The 25,851-nt window shown below is 34.4% G+C and overlaps 1 protein-coding gene across 3 annotated transcripts in view; it reads left to right on the forward strand.

Moving 5' to 3' along the window:
* Positions 1-25,851, forward strand: part of SLC4A10 (solute carrier family 4 member 10) — a 217,035-nt gene that overhangs the window by 176,714 nt on the left and 14,470 nt on the right. For all 3 annotated transcript variants that reach the window (XM_059927980.1, XM_059927982.1, XM_059927981.1), the window contains 7 exons: positions 5,017-5,178; positions 6,733-6,846; positions 7,869-8,030; positions 15,464-15,715; positions 17,114-17,182; positions 22,692-22,865; positions 23,646-23,768. In XM_059927980.1, coding sequence (XP_059783963.1) covers positions 5,017-5,178; positions 6,733-6,846; positions 7,869-8,030; positions 15,464-15,715; positions 17,114-17,182; positions 22,692-22,865; positions 23,646-23,768 — 1,056 coding nt within the window. The remainder of the gene's footprint in view (positions 1-5,016; positions 5,179-6,732; positions 6,847-7,868; positions 8,031-15,463; positions 15,716-17,113; positions 17,183-22,691; positions 22,866-23,645; positions 23,769-25,851) is intronic.

The following is a 25,851-nucleotide window of genomic DNA, read 5'->3' on the forward strand; positions in this document are numbered from 1 at the left end:
TGCCACTAAGTTAAGTGTTTTAAACAAATACTATTATAAAAGTGATGGTTTTGATTTCATTCATTTCAAGTATGCGTAAGTATACTGGGGTTTTCTTTCATTATTAAGTTTCTCCAGTAGTTATTAGGCCTGAGTTACTCTGAAAGCACACATATATGGCATAATGTGACTAGATTAACTGAAAGCACATTAAATAAGAGTAGTGTTGACCTAAATGAAACCGTATGGCAGAACTAAGTCAGCCTTCTGTGTAAAGAACCCAGAATGCTTTTACTTGACTCTGTAATACTGCTCCAGCTGTTCAGAATATGTTAAGGGGGAGGGGATGTTTGTTAATATTTTAGTGTAAATATTGAACTTTTTGGGAAAACAAAAGTCACTTTTCTTAATAAAATTCTGGCACCTCCCTCAGGAAGATTTTCTTACTTCCATTTTCTCCTTATCCTCCATTCAAGAAAGAGAATGGCAACATATTTTTCACCTATCAAAGTTAAATCTTATACCTTTAAAAATATTTTTGGCTTTCCTCTTTTTTTGTGGTATCTTTTTTCCCCCTCATAGCTGAATTTCTCAATTCTTCTTAATCTCTTGCAATATTTGTGCACCTCCTTTTCTATCTACATTTGCATCCTTTACTTCTGGTCAATCAAATCTCATAATTGGCAAAATCGGAAGTGTTCTGGTTTTAATAAGTATTAAAATCTGAGTCATTCTAGTTTCTTCTAGTCTCTTCTAGTCTTTCCAGTTACAAACATTACAATCCAAAGCTTCTGCCACTTTATCTACCCGTATAAGCTCAAATCCCATTATAACCATGCGCATAAAACTATATAAATTCTAGTTCATTTTATGAAAAACATATCATTTAGTAAGTGAGCCAGTTAGTGACACATAGAAATCTTTTTTGTTGTACAAATATTATAAAACTCTAAACAAGAGCACTTGACCTATTGCCTATTTTCTCAATTTTCCTCATTAAATATTTTCTTTCAGAATCAAAATCAAATTACTTACCTTCTGTTTAAAATTCTATCTTGACCTATATTTTACTACCTTTCCTCTTATGCTAGTCATTTGCTCTAAAATAAGCCTTCACTTACTTTTGTTGTTTTCTTCTGTTATAGTTAACATTTATTCTGTCCTATTTTTCCTTAGAAAAAATAACATTACCAGACTGTTTCCTTTCAGAGAGCCATTTAACTTGATCAATAAAAGAAATGATGAGCTGAACAAGAAAGAATGCTACAGTTATTCAGAATTTAGACATGGGATTGTGGTTGATCCATTCAGCAGTGCATCTTCCATTTATATTTCCCTTTTGTAAACTATAAAGATATTATGTCTTGAGTCCCTTGCTTTTGTCCCTCATCTTGGTGTCCCCTACAATGCAGTAACCCAATAATCTCATCTCTAAATTATTTAACATGATAATTTACTCTGTGTTTTATAGTCTTGAATAATTTAATATTAAATAATAATATTCATTCCATGTAGTAGCAAACCCTGAATCATAACTTTCGAAGAGACTCATAGCATAATTGATCTAGCAAGCCATGAGTTAATTTTAAATATTAGAAGTTTTAGGGTCAAGCAGAGTACAGTGAAAAATATTTTGCAATCAAAGCAAATCTAGCACTGTGGTTTTTTTCTTTAAGTTCTGTACTAGGAGTTAACATTCTGGTAGAAATTTTCATATATTTTTCATTAGTTAAAAGCAGTTTTTGCAATAGGTAATTGCTAATCTTGACCAGAAATAGCATTTATCACCAAAGGGAATGCTACATAATGAAAAAATCTTACAATTTTTAAGTCAATGAGGGCCATAAAATTGTTTTGTCTTAATTGTTATTCTGGGTTTTCTTTCCTCAGAATAACCATTAGTATCACCAAAAACATTGTATTAATAAAGCACTGTGCTAATGGCTATTATAACTAGTTTTGTAAAAATAGTCATGTAATATTTACTTTGTATATTATTCACATGATAATTTTTATTTGAATTGTTACATATCTCATAAATTGTAATTTATACCTTGCTAACTCAGCAAGGGCAAAGAACTTTAGCTTTCTTTGATTCTCCCAAACAGCTGTATGCATAGTAAGTGTTCAATAAATATTTAATGATCATTTTGAAAAATAGTCTCAAATCACAAATTTACTATTTAATGTAAATGTCTTATTTTGGTTTATTTTGTTTCCCAGCTTTATTGAGGTATAATTGGCAAATAAAAATTGTGTATATTTAAGGTATACAATATGATGTTTCGGTATATGTATATGACGTGAATGATTACCACAATCAAGCTAATTAACATATCCATCACCTCACATAGTTACCTTTTTTTTTTTTTTTTTGGTGAAAACAATTAAGATCTACTCTCTCAGCAAATTTCAATTATTTAATGCAATATTATTATCCATAGTCACCGTGGTATACATTAGATCTTCATAATTTATTCATCCTGCATAACTGAAACTTTGTACCCTTCGACCAATTTTCCCCATTTTTCCCCTCTCCCCAGCCATTGGTAACCATCATTCTACTCTCTGCTTCTGAGTTTGACTTTTTTAGATTCCACATGTAAGTTAAATCATACAGTGTTTGTCTTTCTGTGTCTGGCTTATATCAGTCAGCATAATGTCCTCCAGATTCATCCATGTTGTTGCAATGGCAGGATTTCCTTCCTTTTTAAGGGAATGATATTCCGTTATATATTTATACTACATTTTTTTAATCCATTCATCCATTGACAGACATCTAGGTTATTTCCATATCTTGGCTATTGTGAATAATGCCTAATTCAAGTGTTTTATAGCAAGCTAGAATACTTAGATTTCTATGTTTATATATATTTTTAGCAGTATCTCAAAATCTGTCATTATAAAGGAATTCCTAGGCGAGGTTTAAAATATTCACAAGCAATTAACTAGCAATTGGTTAAGAAATGTTTTAGTGCCAGAATTACATATTTAGCTTATATATAAGTAAGGGGCAGGACACTAATGCCAACTTAATTTCTTATTTTATCAAACTTAATTTTTACCAATTTATAACACTGCTGAAACTTAGAACGTGTTGAAGAATAATTAGTAGAAATGAGTTTGTCAACAAGCATTTTTTCATTTTTGTAAGTGAAACCATATGTGAGACTCAAAATAAGAGAACAGGATTTGGATTTAGTTTTCTCTTCCAAATCTCAGGACTTGTTTTGTGTGTGTGTGTGTGTGTGTGTGTGTGTGTTTGTGTGTGTTAAAGGTACAGTTAGTATAAACCAGAAAATAAATGTAGAATTTAGTAGTTCACAATTTTTCTTTTTTAAATAGTGTACTGTCCCCCTAAAAGGAAGAAAAAATAAATACGCTTTTCAAATTTGCTTTGAATTAAAGTAACTAGGCAAGCTATTGGCAATGTATTATAGCTTGTAAGACAGTTGGTGTCTATGTTCCTAAGAATTGAGAACAAGACCCAGCCAAGTCCAAGACTTGGAGGACTTTTATATCTGCACAAAAGACTGATCACAAATATTTAGATAATGTGTTTACAACAGAGCTTCTAGCTCCTCTTTGTATTTATCCATTCTTCTTAACCATTACTTTGCTTAGTAATTGCTATACTAGTATCTCTGGACAAGGGGCAAGAGAGGGGACTAAAAAATTCAAGGATTCATTTTTGCTACTTTATATTTTAACAGAGTTTTGAGAGAAGGAAAATTAAAGCTATAATTAAGGCCTGGGGGATTTTTCTTTGGTTTTTAAATTAGTCAAGTCATTGTGCTCTATATTAACATAGATAATTGGAATTCAACTTTAGCAAAGAATGTAGCATTTGCAGTTAGATTAGAAAAGGGAATGGAATTGTTTTAGATAATTATAAAGTATACAAACAATATTTCTCAAGAATCCTAGCCTTAGGGGTAGCTGCCCCAAGTAGATTTTACTAGTTTGTTTTTGGATAACCATGTAACAATCTGTGATTTAGTCTAGAATCTTTTGAAGGTATTTGTTTTCTGCTATACAAGGACTCCAGGGCCTGAAGCTTTGTTCATTGGACAGTCTCTGTTGGTGATCAGTCCGTCAGTCCATATTTTTCTCTAAGATCTTTAAGTATATGGCACAATTCAGTTTCTGTTCAGGTCCAGATATCTCAAGTACTAACAAGGTCACTGGATCACTTAAACCATTCTTTTCTCTGTTTTGAAATAAAAAATTAAAATTTAGTGTTCTAATCTTTAAATTAAGAGTAAAAAGCAAAACGTTTTTTAGAAGTTTTAATTTCAAAATATTAATGTTTAAAATGCTCAGTTTTTTTCCTCCAAGAAAGGAAATTTTTTTGACTTTGCTGCCACCTCATGGCTAAGGCAGCAATTAGAAGTGATCCTTCAGAGGCTTATAAAATATGTACCAGGAAAAAAAAGAAAAGACCATGAAGAAGTCATAGTAAATATGAACTTTGCATTGCTCCTATACTAACTTTTTCTCTTTTGTTCTATAATTTAAATTTGAGCCCCATCTTTGACTTTCAGTTTCACTCCAGTAATAATGTATCATAGTTGTTTGTTGCTTTTCTCACCTTTCTTGGGAGCTTTTGGTCTAGATAATTCTATAAAATCATTGTTCTTCTTTAATAATATTCCCACCAAAGGCATCGTGTTTGTATCACAACTCTGCTGCCACCCAGCAGCGGTGAGCCCATAGCCAATTACTTAACTTCTCTACACCTCAGTTTCCTCAGACATGAAATAGAAATAATAACAACTACCTATTTTAGAGGGTTGATGTGAAAATTCATTAAGATGGTGATTGATAAATCAGTTAGTTTTATAGATTTAAACTTAATTTGAAAAGGCAAGAATTTTAGAAATGGTTCATATTGCTCACTACCTATCCAAATAGGAGCCATAACTGAACAACTTCAGCAACTCAACTGCAAGTGATCTTAAGATGTTAGTTTTCTGAAAGAAACGTGTCCACCTTTTTTTTCCTTAATAGCTCCATTTGTTTTACTTCCTCTGGCAGGAATGCAAATCATTGCATGGAGAGTATGTCGGGCGAGCCTGTGGCCACGAGCACCCATATGTTCCAGATGTTCTATTTTGGTCAGTGATCCTGTTCTTTTCCACAGTTACTCTGTCAGCCACACTGAAGCAGTTCAAGACTAGCCGCTATTTTCCAACCAAGGTACTTAGACTACAATTTTTCTGATCAAAATATGAACCAATATAAAACATGCTATGGAGTCATGTGTGTTTTAGGACAAAAGAAAGAGCTATCGCTGTCGTTAAAGGAGCCACTAAAAGGTTTCTGTGTGATTGAGCTGCCAGATTAGGACTGGGCATGGTGAGGGAGGTAAGAGAAAGCATTTTGTGATACAGTGCTAGGAGTACACATTCCCTCCAGGCTTATCTCCTAACTTCAAATCCCAGAGATAAACTCCCACTTTCCCACTTTCATTTTTGGAACTCAGAAGCACACACTGCATTACTGATTGTCACTTTCTTGCCCAGCGAACAGTGGGAGCTATTCCAGCCTGACAGACACCTCATAGGAGCCACCGTTACATTCTGTAATTGGGAAAGCCCTGCAAGACTCATTGGAACACTACCCTCTTTTTCATTTTTAAAGTGTCAGTCCCTCCGCCTAACCCACCACGTTTGCATCTGCATATTTGGAAAGGAAAGTAAACAGAGAAACAGCTTAGTTCAATATTTAACACTGCAAAGTAACACCTATAAGGTCTGACTCAGCCAAAAAAGAAGGAAGGAAGGAAGGGAGGGAGGGAGGGAGGGAGGAAGGAAGGAGAAAAGAAAAAGAAAGAAGAGAAACAAGAAAACAAGCTTTTTAGGGATGAGCTAAAATTTGTGATGGAAATTCTACTCTGGGAAAATGTTTTAAGAACTGTTGTTTGAGAGAAACTTCTGTTTTTCTTACCTCTTCCTTCCCTAAGGTGGAAGATTCATTTCTTTCCCCCCAAAGCTTAATTTGATTAATATAGAATTTTTTTTTGTATCAAACTCCTGCATTTTGTATGTGTTTGTGTGTGCGTCATAAAGGCAGCCTAATAAAAGGCAGATCTTGTTGATTATTGTTTAAGAATTTTTCTCAATGAAGACTTTATAAAAGAGAAATGGCTTTAAAAACTGGCTTACATAGAATAACTTTTAAATTTGCTTACTCTGTTGTGCACATTACCTGCTGCCATACTTGTAGCTCAGATAAACTAACTAAAATATTATGCTTCTTCAATAAAAATAGATAATTTTATTTTATGGTATTTCAGGTTTATCATATTAAAATGTTACCTACGTGAGAAAGAGTACTAAAATATAGCGAAATTCTAGCCATGCAACCTTATTCTGTGAGATAAATATTCACATACTGGAATTCATAATAAACTTAGATTTTTATCAGCACTGCTGATGTAGTGCTATTGTATCACGCAAGAGTCCCATAATAAACTTAGATTTTAAATAAATACTGAAAACAGCACAATCACCATTGTAGCTATTCCATAATGCCTCATTTTGAAAATGTTGAGTGTGTATTCATCCTAATGACAGAGATACATAAATATAAATATGACAAGAGTTAGTAGTAATATTATAGTCTGCATAAAATATAATATTATGATATTATGTCATAAAGTGTTTATAAAGTGTGATTCTAGATTATGTTCCTGAGTATTCTTCACTGTTTATAGTTCCTTCAAGTGACAAGTGTTTTCATTATGTTTAGGTTCGATCCATAGTGAGCGACTTTGCTGTCTTTCTTACGATTCTGTGTATGGTTTTAATTGACTATGCCATTGGGATCCCATCTCCAAAACTACAAGTACCAAGTGTTTTCAAGGTGAAGTTATCATAGGATTTACTATCATCTCTCCATCTCTGTAGGTCTAATTTTTATTCAGATGATGGCTATAACCCTAGTACTTGGGATTTTCATGAAAATATAAAGAATATAGATTAATATAACAGTAAATAAAATGCCCAGGGCATGACTAAAATTTTGGCCTAATATTAAAAAAATAGAAATCACAGAAATAGAAACCTAGAGGCAGCTTGAAAAAATTTTCTGTCAATTATTCCAGTGGGAATATCTATATTCTTAAAAGATAAGGAAGCATTTTGAAAGTAAGGGTAATGCACAGTGGATAGGGCTTGAAAACAGATAAAATTAGGTCTGGAATAGAGTTCAGACCATGTTACTAACTATGCAACCTTGGGCCAGTTACTTAACCTCTCTGAGCCTGTTTTCTCACCTATCAAAAAGAGCTAGGGACTTCCTCAAAGAATTGTCAAAATGATTTCCTTTGGGACTCATCTCAGGCACCAGCCATGTTTGAACCTTTCCCTGAACCCATGATGTGACCAAACATCTTTTTGACATTTTTACATAGTGACCTGGATACACATCTAAAATAAGAGTTATACACAGTGGTCAATGTGATACTTGTAAATGTAAATAAGTTTGCCAATCATAAATGATAAATATTAATATGATTTTATTTAATATAGGTATTGATTGAGAACACAAATTTGTGAGTCAGTCTGTCAGAGTAGAAATCCGATCTCCACCACTTACTAGCTTTGGGACCTTGAAAAATTTACTGAACCTCTCTATGCCTCAGTTTCCTTATCTGTATCTTCTTTAGACTGTTGTGAAGAAAAAAATGAGTTAAAATATTTAAAGCACTTAGAATAGTGTCTGGTACCTTATAAATGCTTTGTGAATATTATTATTATTAAATATATAATTCACTTGGCATATCAGTTTATAATTAGGGCTTTCCTGGTATTATCTGTAAGACTTAATTTGATTAGGTATTCATTAATCCAGTTAATAACTGTGCATTCTTTAATTTTTCACAGCCCACAAGAGATGATCGTGGCTGGTTTGTTACACCTTTAGGTCCAAATCCATGGTGGACAGTAATAGCTGCTATTATTCCAGCTTTACTTTGTACTATTCTAATTTTTATGGACCAACAGATTACAGCCGTCATCATCAACAGAAAAGAGCATAAGCTAAAGGTATATTTTAACATCCATTTTCATGTAAATCATTGTGATTCAACTGATGTCAATTGATGTTTATTATACTTTGTATTCTATAGTCATTTGCATAGTGAAATATTAAAATATTTTCAGATTCATAATTTTATTTTCTATATTCATGGTACTTTGTCTTACGATAAGTTTAAAATTAATTAATTAATTATTTATTAATTAATTTGTTTATAGCACTTGGCTGAGCTCTGAACTCTGGAACCCTACCTCCAGGACTTAAAATTTAAAAACATTGCCAAAGTTCTAGCTTTCTTTACCATGTTTAACACATTGTAATGAAATAGTCTATTTTGGTGAAGTGTAGCTTTTACCAATTTGTCTTACGTCTGGGATTCTTCTATTTCTCTATTTGACCCTAAGTATGTCTATTAGATTGCATTCATTTTGGAACAAATTACATCTTCAAATAATTCTCATTTTCTTTAGTCGTTCCTCCATCTATAATGTCTAGGACATCAAAACCCAGTCATAAATGTTACAGTTTGTGACATCTTTGTTGAGCTTTAGTGCAGATTTTAATGACTTTCTTTTACAAAGAGAATAAATATGAATGTATCTTATTTATTATATTCTGACCCTGCCATTTTGCAACTGTGAATAATTAGCTGTTCACTGGTGTGCAATTTGTCTGAGATGCGTAATGTGAGCACTATCATTTATAGGAATGTGTTAACTAAAATCAAAAAAATCATTGAATGGTTAAAAGTACTCTGAATCAAACCTTACAAAAACAGAACAGGCACAATCTTGTTTTTTCTGGTATCATGGGATAATTGCCAGCTATCTTCACATACTCTTTAAACTCTAGGAAAAGTTTCATTGTCAGAGCAACAGAAATCATACTTTATAGAATTTTTAAGTATGTTTGTTAGAGAGATTTAAAAATCAGATTGATTGGACTATTTGATGGGAAGTAGTAATGACATAAGTATAAGAAAGCACAGTTATTTGTAATAAATCTTACTGAAAAGGAATTTTGTCTATTATATTGGGGAGAATGTGTGTCTCTCTTAAAATAAAGAGCATTCTTTATTCTCTTTGTAGAAAGTAACTTAAGCGTGCTCAAAACCTTTTTTAAAATGAGTTCATATTCACTTCTTGTTTTTGTCAAAAAATTTTTTGATTATTAAAGATGTATTCTAGGAAAATATCACATGAAGTCTTAGGAACTAGACCAGTGATGTGCTGGTACATGTTTAACAGCCAGTCCTCTGTGTATAAAAAGAAATACCCTGATTTATAATGTTTGCCGATTTTCATGATACGAATACTCCCATCGTGGCCCATTTCAAGCTACCGAAGTGACATCAGTTGGCAGGAAAAAATTTGAAAATTAAACAATTGGTTCTTATAAGTCTGTATGAGCTGGCTCCAAAATACTGCTGAACTACATTATTCAATATTAGAAACTTTGAATCATTTACAGCTCTCAAAACAAGAAATTCAGATTTCCAAAGTAGTGGTCAACTTATTTAATATCAATCATTCAAAAATATTATTTGCTTTTAAAATATCAGCCTTCTGCAAAAGCAAATACCACCACAACTTAATTATTAAAGTTATGTAGTTGATTAAGTAGATCTATAAAACCGGTGTTAAGAACTTAATGTTGAATGCTGTTAGTCTGCTACTCTCTAAGAAGTAAGAAAACATTTTTCCTAGACACCAGTTTATTTTTTAAAACTGAAAACATCTCTATTTTTCCCATTTCTGTTTTTATTATATACTGAAATATGTATTTTCATACTACATATGTTGCTTGTTGTTTTTACATAAGAGCATTATAATGGTAATTATCCAATGCCAACAATATAAATATAAATCTGCATTATCATTTTTAATGGCAGTATATATATTTCCTTGTATGGCACATGTTTTAAATGAACTAAAAGACTCCTGTTTTAGAAAGAAAGTAAGCTATGTAATCATTGTTTCCCTTTCAAAGGAAGTTGGTTTGGGGTTTTTTTTGGCTTTTATAATTAGACAGAAATATCACTGATTTCACCGAGAAATTTCCCTTGTAAAATTTTTTTCGAAATATTAGTGGAATCATTACAACAGAACGTGGAAGTAAATGAAGAATTGCCCAGGGTGATGTTAACTTTTTGGCTGTCCTGTATGCTTGCTGTTTCCAGATCTCTCCACCTTATAAATCACATATTGCTTGCTCCTTGTTCTTCATGAGCCCATGGTAGGCCCTTGACATTCACAGACTTTCCAAAGCTCCAGATCAACAAATATACTATATTTACCTCCCCTTTACATATCGTATAGAATAGCTAAAATATAATAAAGCATTCTTTAAGTGGTCCTTTCAAGTATCTGCATTTATAAAATTAAATGTAGAACTAAAGCATTTAATATTTTTGTCACTGAAACAAACTTGAGACTATATTATTAAACTATATTACATTATTTGTACATTACTTTTTATTGTACAAATGGCTATGTAATCAAAAGATTCATATTTTACCCCTTAATAGCCTGGATTTAGTAAACAGCAAATCTGGCTTAATCATAAACTTTGCTACATTGCCACAAGCAGAAGAGTTAGTCTTTTCTTGGCCACTCTGAGTCTGAACACCCCATTCTCCTCCTTGGATATGGATATTTGCAAAGTAAGTTCCTTCTAGTGAAGACATATTTTATCTACACCGAACACTTTTTTTTTTTGGCCTTTAACCCTTGTCTTCTCTAAGCTTCACTACAGTGTGGTCTGCTGCTACTGATTTTCCTGTTAATAACAGCAAAAAATCACTTTCTCAGAATGTTCTTTACTCAGAGTAATGGTTTGTTCCATAGCCGCTCTCCTGCCTGTTGCTTCCCTGAAGCGTTTGCACAGTCTCTGGCTTTAACTTGTACCACATTGTCACAAAAAGACACATGTTTCTTGAATATATCCCCAGACCACAAGTTAACCACGTTTTCAGCTTTTACTTATTTTCTTTTCTCCCTTGAAAACCCTTTTTTGCCTTGGTTGGAGCATTCCCTGAGATAGTTTAATGAATGATGATTTCTAGCTTCTGTATCAAGCAGCTGGTAGAGGCCACATCATGTATCTAAGTCTACATCACATATCCGAGTCACCTAGAAATTCATCATTTCATTCTGTATCTCTCCCAAACTTATATTTTAGATCTTTTCACTTTTTCTTCACTTCCATTACCAAATCCAGTAGTTGGTTTTCTTTTAGAGGATTTTTTCCTGCCATTAAAAATCTCTTTATCATTTTGTGAGTGTTACTGCATACGTAATAAAGCTGTGTTGAGCTGAAGAGTCTAGCCCCAACTCACAGGTTAAGTGACTAACTCCTCCCTCAGAATGAAGAATTTCAAGATTAGCAAAACTCTAATTCACTGCACCTCATGATCCTTTGGGTCACTCAAAAGTATCAGAAGTTGCAAATGTAAAAACCTGAGAATGCAGATTTCATCTATATTGTATACAGACGTAAATTCATACTCCCTCTAGCATTTCTCATTTGTTTGTTTCTTCCCTAGAGAAGTGGAATAAGCATTGGTTAACTGAATCCCTCTGAAAAGCATTAAAAATGTCCACTTTTTAAAAAAAGTACATTCTCTAAAAGTGGATAAATAGATATTATCTTTCAGAAAAGAAAGTTTCTGTTAAGATACAACCGTGGGCTTTTCTACATGTTTCTGTAGACAGTTCAGGCTTCTTTTGACATCATTTTTAATAAACAGCAATACAATTCCAGATCACTTGAGTAAATGGATGCATTTGCAACATTCATTTGGCACTACATTCTCTTGATGATTATGGCATTTGATATGTTCTTTTTTGCCCTCTTTGTCAGCCTGGTTCTTCATGTCAATCTATAGTCTTTTATGTGGTTAACTTGACAGATGCAGGAAATTGCTGCCAAGCTTTGAGACGAATTTTTTCAGCAGTGGCATCTGGGTATCAGATGGTCCTCTTGGCTGGCCTCTTGTCTTGCTGCATGTTGGTTTTAGTGGGGTCTGGTGCAGCATCACCTGTTGCTATGCTCCCTTTTCCTCCCATATGTCCATTTCCCGTGATTCATGGATGAATGTGAGAATAGAAGCTCTGGTTCTGTCTTTATTTCAGAAAAAAAATCTACAGAAATATGTTAGAAGGTGCACAGTTCTCTCTCTGACAAAGGGATACTTCCCTTTGGCTGGCATGCCTATCAGTTAATAATATGGTTACAAAGACCATGTTTTTGAAGACATTTTAAATGAAAGGCAAGAAGAAGGATAATGATTAATTAGTGGAAGTGCCAGAACTGCTTTATTTCCCTTGATTCACATTAAATTAAGATGCTCCCATTGTTGTATAACATAATCAGGGGGAAATTGTATTTTTGTTTTTATTATCTACTTGGTCTTTACAAAGCTAGCTTTCTAAGTTTAAAAAGGAAATTATTCCCTCGGAAAGCATTATTTTGTCTGCTTCCTGCAATCTAGAATCCCACTGTTTACATTTGTATCATATTTTTAAAACACTAAGACAAGAGCTGTAGGAAATCGCTCTCACGAAGAAGGCCTTCCTCATATTATTAAGCCATAGGGAGCATGGACCCTGGGAGAGTCCAGGGTGTACTAAACGCACAAGCCTGACTCTCAAGGCCCCATGTCCTTTGCCTCCTCTAATGTTTACCTCTCAGCTACTAGCACCTCTTCCATTCTCTCTTAGCAGTACCACAACTTTGCAAAACCGCCCAGGGGGCACCATTCACATTGTATTGCCTCAGTGGTAGAGGCTTAAGGGTCAGGTCCTTCGCTGTTCTATATTCTTCACACTCCAGAGTTCCTAGGACAAAACACTCCTCTAACTGGTTAAGATGTGGTCCTTTAATGGGACTAAAATTTGAGTTCTATGCAGCTACATTTTCCAAAATGTTCTGCAAAAGGACCAGGGGACCAGAGTATGGCCCTAGTGAAGCTAGTTACAATTTTTTGGTCATGCTGACACCAGGGTGTTTCTCTTCCCACCCTCCATCTCTTAATAATGAAAATCTCTCCCGAGTTACTAGCAAAACAAGTTTCTAGAGTCATATTCACAAGGGAAATTGAGTTTAGGCATTTGGATGAACTGGAGCATTGCCCCAGCTAAGCTGACCCAAGGAGGGGTGCCACGGAATCGGTGACTATGCAGGAGGAAAAGGTCCTTATGTGGTATCTCTCATTTTCTCCTCACTGTCAGCTCCTACACTTTTATAATTTGGCAGGCATAAGCAGAAAGGGAAGGAAGTACAACCGATTTTAAGGGTGTTTTTCATAACAAAACAACAAAATAAAATAGCAGAAAGAAAACACTGCCATGACAAATACACATCAAATACTCAGTATGTTTCACCCTCCAGACTATAATAGCTTTCAGATTAACTAGAAACTGCTTGCAGCTTGGTAAAACTGCCTGTAAGAAAAGCCAAAATTATTCCTCTAGAATAATTGGTAATTTTTGCTCGTGTTCATAATAATAAATTTAACAACTACATTTATTTTAAAATTATACCTGTTTGATTCTAAAAACTGTTTCAATAATGCATATTTCCTTTTAAAAAAGTCAATCTGTAACTTTTTGATTGCTTACTGTATGTCAATGATTGCACTAAAAACTGACATATACTGAGAAATTGTATGATAAGTTTACCTGCCCTTAAGAAACATTTATATATTTTTACTGAGGATCCTTGAAACTAGTGAGTACAAGAGAAAAATGTATTGTTCAACTGCTAGAATATAACAGCCCCTGACATTTACTGGGTACTTACTAATATATCAGACATTGTTCTAAATGATGTGCAAAATCATTTGCAAATTATTTAATTCTCACAACAACCCAGCAAGATGTCTCCTGTTATCGTCACCATTTTTCAGATAGGAAAACAGAGGCACAAGAAGTTAAATGATTTGCCCAAGATCATTGGTTGAGCCAGCATTTGATTCCAGGCCACCTGTCTCCAGAACTTATACCCTTAAGCACTTTATTACACTACCTCTCATGAAGTAGTCATTAAGAGTTGGAATGTAAAGTAGCATTTGCTGCCTCTGAGGCTTTACACTGTCAATTTCCTATGGGGGATGGAGGAAGAGGGTAACTCGATTCTTCCCCATTCTTCAACTTGTCTCCTCAGAGAACTCTTAGCTCATCACCCTCCCCTAGGGAGCAGTCTCCAGGTCCCCACACCTCCACAGGTCCCTTGCACCCATTTTTCCTCATTTACATTTCCTGCCTGGTTCAAGAAAGCTCCGAAGTTTGCAACATCTGGAGGCCAGTGACAGCACAGGAGGATCATAGAGGAGATAGAAAACACAAATACTATCACTTTAAGGAGAGGCCAAATTTTTCCAGGGCTGAAACTGAAACAGATGAGAACAAGATGCTGTAGTAATATATTAAGATAAAAATGAGTGTATATGGAAGTTTAGGTTCTATGATATTATTTTTCCCAGTAAAAGTCAGCCATTGAGACAAAACAGGGCAATTAGAAACTGAGGGTCTAAGAAGAGTTTTTCCTTAGGAGATGTTAGCAGAAAGGCTTCTTGGGTATTGTCAGGAAGTGGTTTCTAGTCACAGCCAGGCCATTCTTAGCTCTGCTGTGGACACAGCCCTTACTTTGTTTTCTCAGCCTGATGCCTGGTATGTAATTGGTGCTCAATATTTTTCGTATGAATTAATGATGAAAGACTAGACATATGGGCTTCCCTGGTGGCGCAGTGGTTGAGAATCTGCCTGCCGATGCAGGGGACACGGGTTCGAGCCCTGGTCTGGGAAGATCCCACGTGCCGCGGAGCGACTGGGCCCGTGAGCCACAACTACTGAGCCTGCGCGCCACAACTACTGAGCCTGCGCGTCTGGAGCCTGTGCTCCGCAACAAGAGAGGCCGCGATGGTGAGAGGCCCGCGCACCGCGATGAAGAGTGGCCCCCGCTTGCTGCAACTAGAGAAAGCCCTCGCACAGAAACGAAGACCCAACACAGCCAAAAATAAATAAATAGAGTAAAAAAAAATTAAAAAAAAAAAAAAAAAGACTAGACATATGAACTGCAAATTAACCTGCCCATTTAAGGAACCAAAGTGAAGTGACTGTATTTGATAATGACTTTACCTATTCAATAGAAATAGAATGGAAACTAATGTACCATTAAGCCAGAATTACATTAAACCTATTAAAATATATAGAAGCCACTATAATCATAATTGCAGTAGGAACACCTGCAGATTTTCTTTAAGTGGATTATATATTTTGAGACTGTTATCTTTTTAAATTTATTTTGCATTTTAGAATCATTTATACAAGATTCAAGATAGTATCTCTTTTCTGTTCTTTACTATGCCATGGTGGTGGTGTCATTGGTCTCTATGCCAAATTCAGGTAGTATGAGAATCCTCTTTTCTTTCTCTTAACAGAAAGGTTGTGGGTACCATCTGGATCTATTAATGGTGGCCGTCATGCTTGGTGTGTGCTCCATCATGGGCCTGCCGTGGTTTGTGGCTGCCACTGTCCTCTCCATCACTCATGTCAACAGCCTAAAACTGGAATCAGAATGTTCCGCTCCGGGAGAACAACCCAAATTTCTTGGCATTCGGGAGCAAAGGGTTACTGGGCTTATGATTTTTATTCTTATGGGTTCATCAGTCTTTATGACCAGTATTCTGAAGGTAATGAAATCTGCCTTTATGAATTTGTGAGAAGGCAGAATATATTTATTATTGTTTAAGAAATTTCATTTGAATCTAAGCCATCGATTTGTAAATATTGTATGGCATGTGATGAAAGTGATGAATTTTTTTTTTTACCATGTTTATATAGCTTCTTAACAAGGGAAATTATGTGCTATATTTTAGAATCCTTAAATACATAAAAAATGTAATCTGGCAGAGTAAAATTTGATGTGGAAATTATTATTGTAATTTTGAAATGAAAATCAGGTTATGGGAAAGAGTCACTCATCTCTGACTGACCTGTGACCTGAGTTTACTGTAGGCCTACACAAAATAAAGTTTCTATTTTCTTGTCAGTGGACAGATATATTTGCAATTAATATTACTTAATATAAGGTAGAGGTGCAGAGATAAGCAATGTCATGGTCATGGCCACATATGCAGTTTTGTATTTTAAATGTTTCATAAAACTACTACATGAACATCATTATTATACTTATTTTTTTATGTTTCAAGTAGTTGAATCCTGAACTTTCTGAATGTATTTGGGTTTATTAAACCCCATCATAGTTTTACTAACAGCTATTTTTCTGTGTATAAAATTAATCTCAATTTATGAAATAAAGTATGTCTCACTTCTATCCTTAAAAAAATAAAATAAAATAAAATAAAATAGTTGAATCCATTTTAAAGAGGATTAAAGAGTAATTGTTTTGTCATATAATTTTGACAGGTATTTCAAAGTGTGTTAATTGTATTTTAAATTATAACTCATTTTAGTTGTCCATAATTTGAAAATTCTAATTGAATTATTTAATAATTTATACAAGTTTACCTTTATTTAATAATTTACACAATTTGCAAGAACTAATTTCTATGTTATATAAGTAATTACAGAGAAACAATGATGCTGAGGTATTCCAATAAAAAGAGAAAAATTGAACGATCCACATGTTTACAAGTATCTGGTGTGATGTAGGAACAATGTTTAAACGTTAACTCCATTCTTCACCTTTAATCTAAATATCTTACCATTGTGAAACAAAATTCAAATTTCCCTAAAGCAGCATGATAATAATAGTTAATATTTATTGTTTATTACATATCATATGTGTTTTTTTGGTTTTGACCTATTAAATACTTATAACAGACCTATTATTAACCCTTTTTAGATGTTGGGAAACTAAGGCACAGAGAGCTTAGGTCACTTACCTAAGGTTATGCAGCTAAAAAGTGCTTAGAGCTGGGATTTTAACCCATGTCTTCTGGCTCTGCCCTATACTGCTTCTAAAATATTTATTTATTTTTCTGTGTTTTTCTTTGGAAGTGCAGAATATATTGACCACATTATATTTGAAAATAACTTGTGCCTCTTTTCTAATTGTTCTTTTACAGTTTATTCCTATGCCAGTGCTATATGGAGTGTTCCTTTACATGGGTGCTTCATCACTAAAAGGAATTCAGGTAAATTACAGAAATGCAAGCACATCTGTGATGACTTATCTTAAGGTCTGTTGATGCTAAGTCACGTGGTAGCTAAAAAAATGCCATTATCTGAGGAGCAGCTTTCAGACTACAGTTAAATTTCTTCAAACTGGTTCATAATCTGAGGGTACTTTTGTTTACTATGAGTATATTAAAACTGTAAAAGGTTTAGACTTTATAATCCTTTTAGAAAAAGATAGCAGTACATTTAAAAATATATCCAAATACTTTTGATCTTTGATACTGTGATCATGTATGTGGACATCTATCTATGAAAACAGAAAAAAAATTTTGCACAAAGATGTTCCTTGTAACACATATTATCAAAATATTGGAAACAACCCAATTATTCAACAGCAGTAAAATAATTAAGCTATCTAAGGTACATTAATTTAAAATTGATAAATATGATGACTATAAAAATAACAGTAAAAATGCTTATGACAAAGTGAAATGCAAAGTGAAAAAGTGGTAAAACGAGTTGTAGCTATGATAGGTTTATAAAACTGTGAGTGTGGGTGGATTAAAAAGGAAGGTAGAGAAATAAAGACAATTTATTTAGGTAATAAGATCCTGGGTGATTTTTTTTCCTTTTATGTTTGTTTTCCTGTTGTTATTACAATTGTCTTTATAGAATTATTTTGTAAATTAATAAGGAAAACCTTATTAATTGTTTAAGTATTGGTTAAATAAATATAGTTTTTGTATTAATCTCCCATTGCTACATTACAAATTGCTATGAAACGTAGTGGCTTAAAACAGTAAACATTTATTATCTCACAGTTTCTGTGGGTCATGAATTTGGGAACTTATTAGCTGGGTGATTCTGGCTCAAGATGTCTCATGTGGTTGCTATCAAGATGTGGACAAGAGCCGCAGTCATTTGAAGGCTTGAATAGGACTAGGTGTATGTCCAAGATGGCTTATCATATAGCTGAGGGCAAGAGACATTAGTTCCTCTCTATTGGTAGGAGGCCTCTCCATCAGACACTTAAATGTCCTCACACTAGAGAAGCTACCTTCCATCCAAGTGAACAATACGAGAGAGAATGAGGGCAAAGTCACTGTGCCTAATGACAATCTCCAAAGTCACGCACGGTCACTTCCACTTTTTTTCTATTTGTTAGAAGCAAGTCATTGTGTCCAGTTTGCTCGCACAGGGAGGGAAATTAGAGTCCATCTCTTGAAGAGAATAATACCAAAGAATTTGTGGACACATTTCAAAAGTACCACAAGATTATTCTAAATTTTTACAGAGGCTGTTGACAAATTATTCCTGCTTATGTTACTGTAGTGGGTTGAATACTGCCTCTTCCCCCCCATTCATATCTACCTGGAATCTCAGAATGTGACCTTATTTGGAAATAGAGTCTTTGCAGATGTAATTAGTTATGGATTTCAAAATGAGCTCACCCTGGATTTAGGGTGAACCCTAAATCCAATGACCAGGGTCCTTATAAGAAGAGGAGAGGACACAGAGAGACACAGGGAAGAAAGCCACATAAAGGTGGAGGCAGAGATTGGAATTTTGCCACCACAAGCCAAGGTACATCAGGAGCCAACAGAAGCTGGAAGAGACAGGGAAATTTTCTTCCCTACTGCCTTCAGAGGGAGCATGGCCCACCAACACTCTGATTTTGGAATTATGGCCTCCACACTGTGAGAAAATAAATTTCTATTGTTTAAGCCACCAAGTTGTAATTTGTCACAGCAGCACTAGGGAACTAACACAGGTTTCGACTTAAATGTGCCTTTGAATAATCTTGTTTTATAACAACATTATTGTTCCAGAACACTTAAATTTTCTTGACAAAGAGACTACTTTTGAGGATTATTTATCGTAAAGTATAGTTGGTTTTTGTTGGCTAAAAGACAATATAAATTACCACGTTTTCTTTGACAAGCCGGACTCACTGCCATTCAGAGGCCTACAGAGGAAAAGTCATCTGAATAAGTGCTATGAATTTGTCAAATTAACACTTTTTAAGTGGAGCGCAGGGTGCTGGATGGTGAACTGCGGTTCAACAACAGACCACAAGAGAAACTGAAATAGAGAAGTTTATCACTCACAGGTCTACACAGGAAGTACCTGGCCTTGAGGGGCCTCATGGGGAGGTCCAGACAAAGTGAAGACAGAGAGAGGGAGACAGGACCTGGGGCACATGCTTTTATTAGGGTCAGTGGGTGGAGTGCTTTGGGGTTCCTGGGCTAAGGCCGAATTGGACTCTTCAAATCAAAAGAGCAGGGTTTTGGTAAGCTTTGTGGGAGTCTTATCTAAGGGGTGTATAAGGAGAAGGCAGTGGGAGGCAGGGGAGGTTGCTGATCACAAGGGCCGTTGGAGAAGCTACATCAGGAATTTGTATCTATTTGCAACTCTGCAGGCAGCTGTCTAAGGCGTACACTTGCGTGAGGGGTTAGGGTAGTTTAAGGTCACCTCAGGCTGCTTGATCAAACAAAATGGATGATGAGGCAGCAGCACTATGGAATAGCTGAGCTAAACTCTCAACACTGAGGGGCAGGCAGCACAGGAGCTCTTTTCCTGAATAAACAACTAACCAGCTTCTGCCTTTGGGAGAAGGAAAACCTCTTCGGCCTTGGGATACTACTGGATGTCAGAACCGAGGCAAAACTTTAGTATGAAGTTACTGTAAGATCACTGAACACCCAAAGTAGATAGCGTGACTCTGTTCATCCTGCCACTGGGTAAAATTAACTTGGGAGAAGGAGATGGTTGAGAAGTGTTATGAATTTAATTTTACTCAAACTACATTTAATTTGCTCAGCTGTAACTTCATGTATGAAAAGTATATTTTAAAAGAATTGGTTTGGTAAGGCAGATAGGGAAGAGTATTGAAAAGGTTTCGTTTATTTGTCTTGCTGGGTTTTGGGGGGGTTTTTTTGCCTTTGGCAAAGGTTCCATGAGTACTAATTTCAACCGTAAGTGAAAAGTATTTATTATTAGGCCTTGGGCTCACATCAATACAGCAGCAGAAGTTTAAGAAACAAAGTAAAGGGGCTTCCATGGTGGCACAGTGGTTGAGAATCTGCCTGCCAATGCAGGGGACACGGGTTCGAGCCCTGGTCTGGGAAGATCCCACATGCCGCGGAGCGACTAGGCCCGTGAGCCACAACTACTGAGCCTGCGCATCTGGAGCCTGTGCTCCGCAACAAGAGAGGCCGCAATAGTGAGAGGCCCGCGCACCGCGATTAAGAGTGGCCCCTGCTCGCCGCAACTAGAGAAAGCCCTCGCACAGAAACGAAGACCCAACACAGCCATAAATGAATAAAATAAAATTTAAAAAAAAGAAACAAAGTAAAATCATTTTGATAGGCTGCAACAGGTTTTTCCCCCTAATTCCACTCACATGATTTTTTACCCATGAGGTTTGGAACTAAACAAGAATGTCAAATTTTGGAATTATTTGGGGTGTGAATCTTTCAAATGAAAATTGAGGAAAACATTATCAAAGGCCCATGAGAAAAGTATAATGAGTTCTAAATAGCACCAATGAAACAGCAAATAGGGTTTCACACTGAGAAACAGAGTTAGTGAAAATTTGAGTGAGCCCAAAACTCAGGGAGTTGAAATTCCTATTTGGTATTTTGTGGTTAACTGGATGGGGAAACAGGATACTGATATTAGGACAAGATCAAAGGCAAATGCAAAACTCGGAATACATTTATCATGATTATCATTACTTGAGTAATAATAATTAAAAATGTGCTGAATATCAACAGTTCAAGAAGCATGTTGATTTGTTACCCTGTTTGTTGGAGGGCTCTATATGTTACCTGTTTGGTAATATTAAGAAACTTATCTAGGCTTCTCACTGTGCAACATGGCAGAAAAAACAGATTAGTGTTCTCATGAATGCTGTTTCTGTACTCTGATATATAACCACATTTATATTCACTCCAGCACTTCAGGAATCCAAAGTAAAGCAAATGTGCCATTTAAGCAATAACAAGTGAAGCACTCACACGCTGAAGTACATTTCTGCAATAACATAACTTCACAAATGGAGAAACTGTGGCTGGGAAAAATTAGTTCTATAGAAATTGAAACATTCGGTTATAACCCCAAGGATTTTACTTTATTTCTTCCCTATTGCCACCTCCACCGCACAGAGTTTTATTTATTTAATGACATGTAATTTTAAGAGATATTTAGGAGGTAGAAATAAAAAGACCCAGTGAAATATTTGTGGACAATATAGAGAGGGATAAACCAGAAACTAATTCAGCACTTAGTACTCTGCATAGAAGGTTTTCAACAAATTTTTTGGAATGTATAAATGAATATGAATAAATAAATGAACAGTGGATGGGCTAAACTATGTATGATTCTGGTTTAGATGCCTGAGGGAAGGTCATGCTCCACTGTAAGACAGGGCACACAGAAGGAAAGATGGGTTTATGTTGAATTTGGGATATGAGGAGGCTTTGGTAAAACATGTTTTGTTTTTTTTTTAACATCTTTATTGGACAAACATGATGTTTTGCCACTAACACTTACTTGACTTCATGGGCATTTGTTCCTTGGCATATTAGAGTAATTTTGGAATATTTGATGAGAATTGCTTACAATTTTCTTATATAAAGTAGCTAAGGACTAAATCTAATATTAATCTTAAAATGCATAGTAGATATTCCTGTAGAAATGGTATGATATAGAACTGACAGTGATTGAAACTGTCATTTTCTAAATCATCGCTTCTTGTTGGAAATATTGAAAACTGCAAAATTTGGCCTGAGAAAAATTAAACAAAATGATCCACATAAAATAAATCTAACATGCGGTACAGTTTGTTAAGTAAAATGTGATTGAAGATCACATTTGATCAAGAAATTAAACGGAGTTAAAATTTGCTCTGAAAAATACTTTATTAACAATAATTCATCTAGGTTAAATCTTTATGGCCAAGATGTTTGTATTTTTAGAAACAGCACCAAAACCTTGTTGGGGATCAAAATGGCAAGGCCAAAACAGCAGAGTCAAACTAAGGAGGTCAAAACATCCTACTCAGCAGCTGGATATGGGTCTAGAGCTCAAGACAGACAGAGCTGAAGTAGAGTTGAGGTCTGAGAGTCTTCAGCAAGTATGTGAAAGTTGAAACAATGGGTATGGATGAGCTATTCGGGAAAGAAGAGTCCAGGAAACCCTAGTGCTTAAGGGGCAAATAAAAGAAGAAATTGTAATGTGATGATGATAATGTTTTCTTTCAAGGCTATACTCTCTGAGGGAGCAACATTTAGCATTGCCTTTAATGTTATTAAACTCTTTTAAATTATAACCTGTGTCCATATTCAAGAAAATGTGGGATATTATAAAACTGAAATTGTATTATTTCAGAGTGTACGCTTAACAATAGCACTGTCCTGATGTCAACTTAAGTGTGATCTACTATACATTGGACCATATTATACATTTACTTGTCCTACTTCTATTGCTGTCTGTAAAAAGCAATTTAGTCTGTTTATCTTCTAGTTCTTCGATAGAATAAAGCTCTTCTGGATGCCTGCAAAACATCAACCAGATTTTATATATCTAAGGCATGTACCACTTCGAAAAGTCCATCTCTTCACAGTTATTCAGATGAGCTGCCTTGGCCTTTTGTGGATAATAAAAGTTTCAAGAGCTGCTATTGTCTTTCCCATGATGGTATGAAACTTCTAACTCAACTCTTTTTCTCCTCCTCTGATTTTCTGCTCTCATTGAAAATCCATGAACAAACTGGATCAATAGAATAATTTTGAGCAATTTTTGGAAATCTTGGTATAAACTTTAGCCACTAAAACTAGTAACTAAGATTGGGTTTCAGATTATATATGAATTTCAGTGATTCATACTAGCTTCATCTCTATCATTCTGAATATTAGCAGTGGTTTGAATGAATTGAAGTTGGGTGGAAAATGTAAACTTTCAAAATTTAACTTTAAAGATATACTAGCAAATTTGAAAATGTAGGGGATTTTTAAAATTAAATTTTTTTAACATCTTTATTGGAGTATATAAAATCAAATTTTATTAACTATTTTAAACCAGTTTCAAATACTTCAAAAGTAAAGTGAATTTGAATTACTATAAGTAATTTAAAATATCATCAGCATAGGTAATAATGGTTTAATGTTCATTTAAAATAATGTAAACTATTAACTATGTGTATTTAAGGAAACAGCCAAATATATAGTTTTTTTTCATTGCTTCTTTAAATGACTCGTACAATGGGTAAAATGATAGCCATTATTCTGGAGATGTGGTAAGAAAAGGAAGTGAAGGAAGCAAAAGTACACTCAATATCTTTTATACGCACATATCTTCAGATTTCACTTTAATGTCAGCCCTAATTGAAGTTGACTTGTTTGTACCAAAAAACAAACAAATCTAAACCTCCCATTTATATTTTTTCCCTGCTTTAAACTGTTTTATTATTTACTTCAGGTGTTAGCTCTGGTATTTGTAAGAAAGTTGATGGACTTTCTGTTTACCAAACGGGAGCTCAGCTGGTTGGATGATTTAATGCCTGAGAGTAAGAAAAAGAAACTAGAAGATGCTGAAAAAGAAGTAAGTCAGAGCAAAATCAGTATCTTATAAAGAAAAGAAAAAGGAACACTTGCACAGTAATAGCTCTTTGCAAAGCTAAATTTTTGTGTTTAGCTTTAGATAGTGACTACTAACAAACACAGGTGGACTATTTTGGAAGATTGATGTTTAAAATCATCAAGCTGGAACTTGAACAGACAGAGAACATATCTTACATGAGTAAACCAAACCCTAATGAAATATGCAAATACTTTTTCCTTCACTATCCTTATAACTGCAAAGTTTATTTTTCTGATTCCTCCCTTCAGGATTCCAGAAACTTATTGATGCTTAACTGTTTCCAAATTATAGTCATGCAATGATTGCTTTTTGGTTGAATATGTGAGAAGAAAAAAAAAAAGACATTATTACTGTTGGTATTTTCCTAGGGAACAAAGTTTTAATAAAAAGATTCTAATTCTAATTAAAAGATAAAATTAGTTATTCTTGAAATAGATGAAATGCTTAAGAGGAAAACACGTTGATCTGATTTGCTTTCAAAGTACTTTAAGATTGAGTAAATGCTGTTAGAGAAACTTTGGGTGTTTAATTACTGTCACAGACTGCTGATTTATCCTATTCTGTTTCATATGTTAAAACAATTGGTTTTAAGTTTTATGACTTATTTAAATTCGTGTATAAGCCTGGGTCTATTTTGAAGGCTAGTAATCATAATATTTTTAAAGTATGTAAAAACTACAAAGAGTAAAAATGAAAAAAATGACAAGTTCATCATTTAGCAGAATGATCGGGTCCATAGATTGTGAAATATAAGAATAAAATTTTCATGTAACTGGAAATGAATATGAAAGAAAATACTTGGTGAGACTTAACGCATTATTCTTTCCATTTTTTCTTCTCCTATATGGCAGTCAGTAAATGTATTCAGTTTCGTACCTGTGATGTATTTTCTCAAACCATAGGTATATTCCTCTTTCCTTTGGGGAATTTGTTTGCAAACATTTCAATGGTCTTAGGTTTTACTTAGCCATTAGATGAGTCCAGATTAGGCCACAGAGCCTAATGGATTACAGATAAGTCTACATAATACATGACTGTCTGGCATTTCTTCACTTTTCCATGTTGTCCTATTACTGACAACGGATTCCGCATTTAGAGATCGACCGTAATGATGTATCTTAATTCTACATGGCTATTTCAATTTTCCCAAATGTTGTAGAAGTCATACTTAGTATCATACTTCTAGCAATACTTATATAATGTTAAAAATGTCATTATAAAATTATCATGTTTCTTTATTTTTGTAAGTTTGATATATTCTTAAGTATGAGAATTTTTAAAAAATAGTGCTTTAACTATTTTTCCAAGTTGATATATTCTCATTTAAGTATGAGAGTTTTTTTTAAATAGTGCTTTAACTAGGATATTTGGATAATTTCTGTTTTTTTTAGGGCTTTAGTAAAGGTTTGCTCTCATTCTTAGGTGCTGTTCAAGAAGAATATGACAGAATTTGGTATAAAATAAATGAAAATAAATAGACACAAGAATATAGAAACACTAAAGCCTTAAAGTATCCATGCTTGACATAATTAAAATTTATTCAGGTTGAAAACAATTTCTAGGAAGTTTTAAATTCCAAGGAAGACAACTTTGAATACAAAACTCATTGACCACAAGCTTCCGCTTAGTCTTTCTGATAATGAGAATATTAAGTATTCTGATGCAGTAGCTTACAAATGTAATTTTGCTTTATTTTCCTGCTTTGACTTCCTGTCAAATGTCTTGACTACTTCTGTAGGAATAAGCTAGCAACAGCCCCAGGCATACAATCATTCCTTTTACAGCATTCTCCTTAGGCCATATCCGTACCATGGAACATTTTTGCCCTTCTAAAACTTTGTGAAAAGAAAAATAATATGTATATATAATATATTATGCTTAATATTCTTCCCTTTTTTCATTCAAAGAAAATTTCAGATTCTTCCTTTATATGTCTGTGAAATAGGAGAGAACAAATTTGACAGTAATCATAAATGTATTAGAATCTGCCGTTTCCATTGCCCAGAACCATTCACATAGCTGCATATGTATGGTACTTATATGT

The sequence above is a fragment of the Balaenoptera ricei genome, chromosome 7 (genome assembly GCF_028023285.1).
Source record: "Balaenoptera ricei isolate mBalRic1 chromosome 7, mBalRic1.hap2, whole genome shotgun sequence".
Classification (NCBI taxonomy): Eukaryota; Metazoa; Chordata; class Mammalia; order Artiodactyla; family Balaenopteridae; genus Balaenoptera; species Balaenoptera ricei.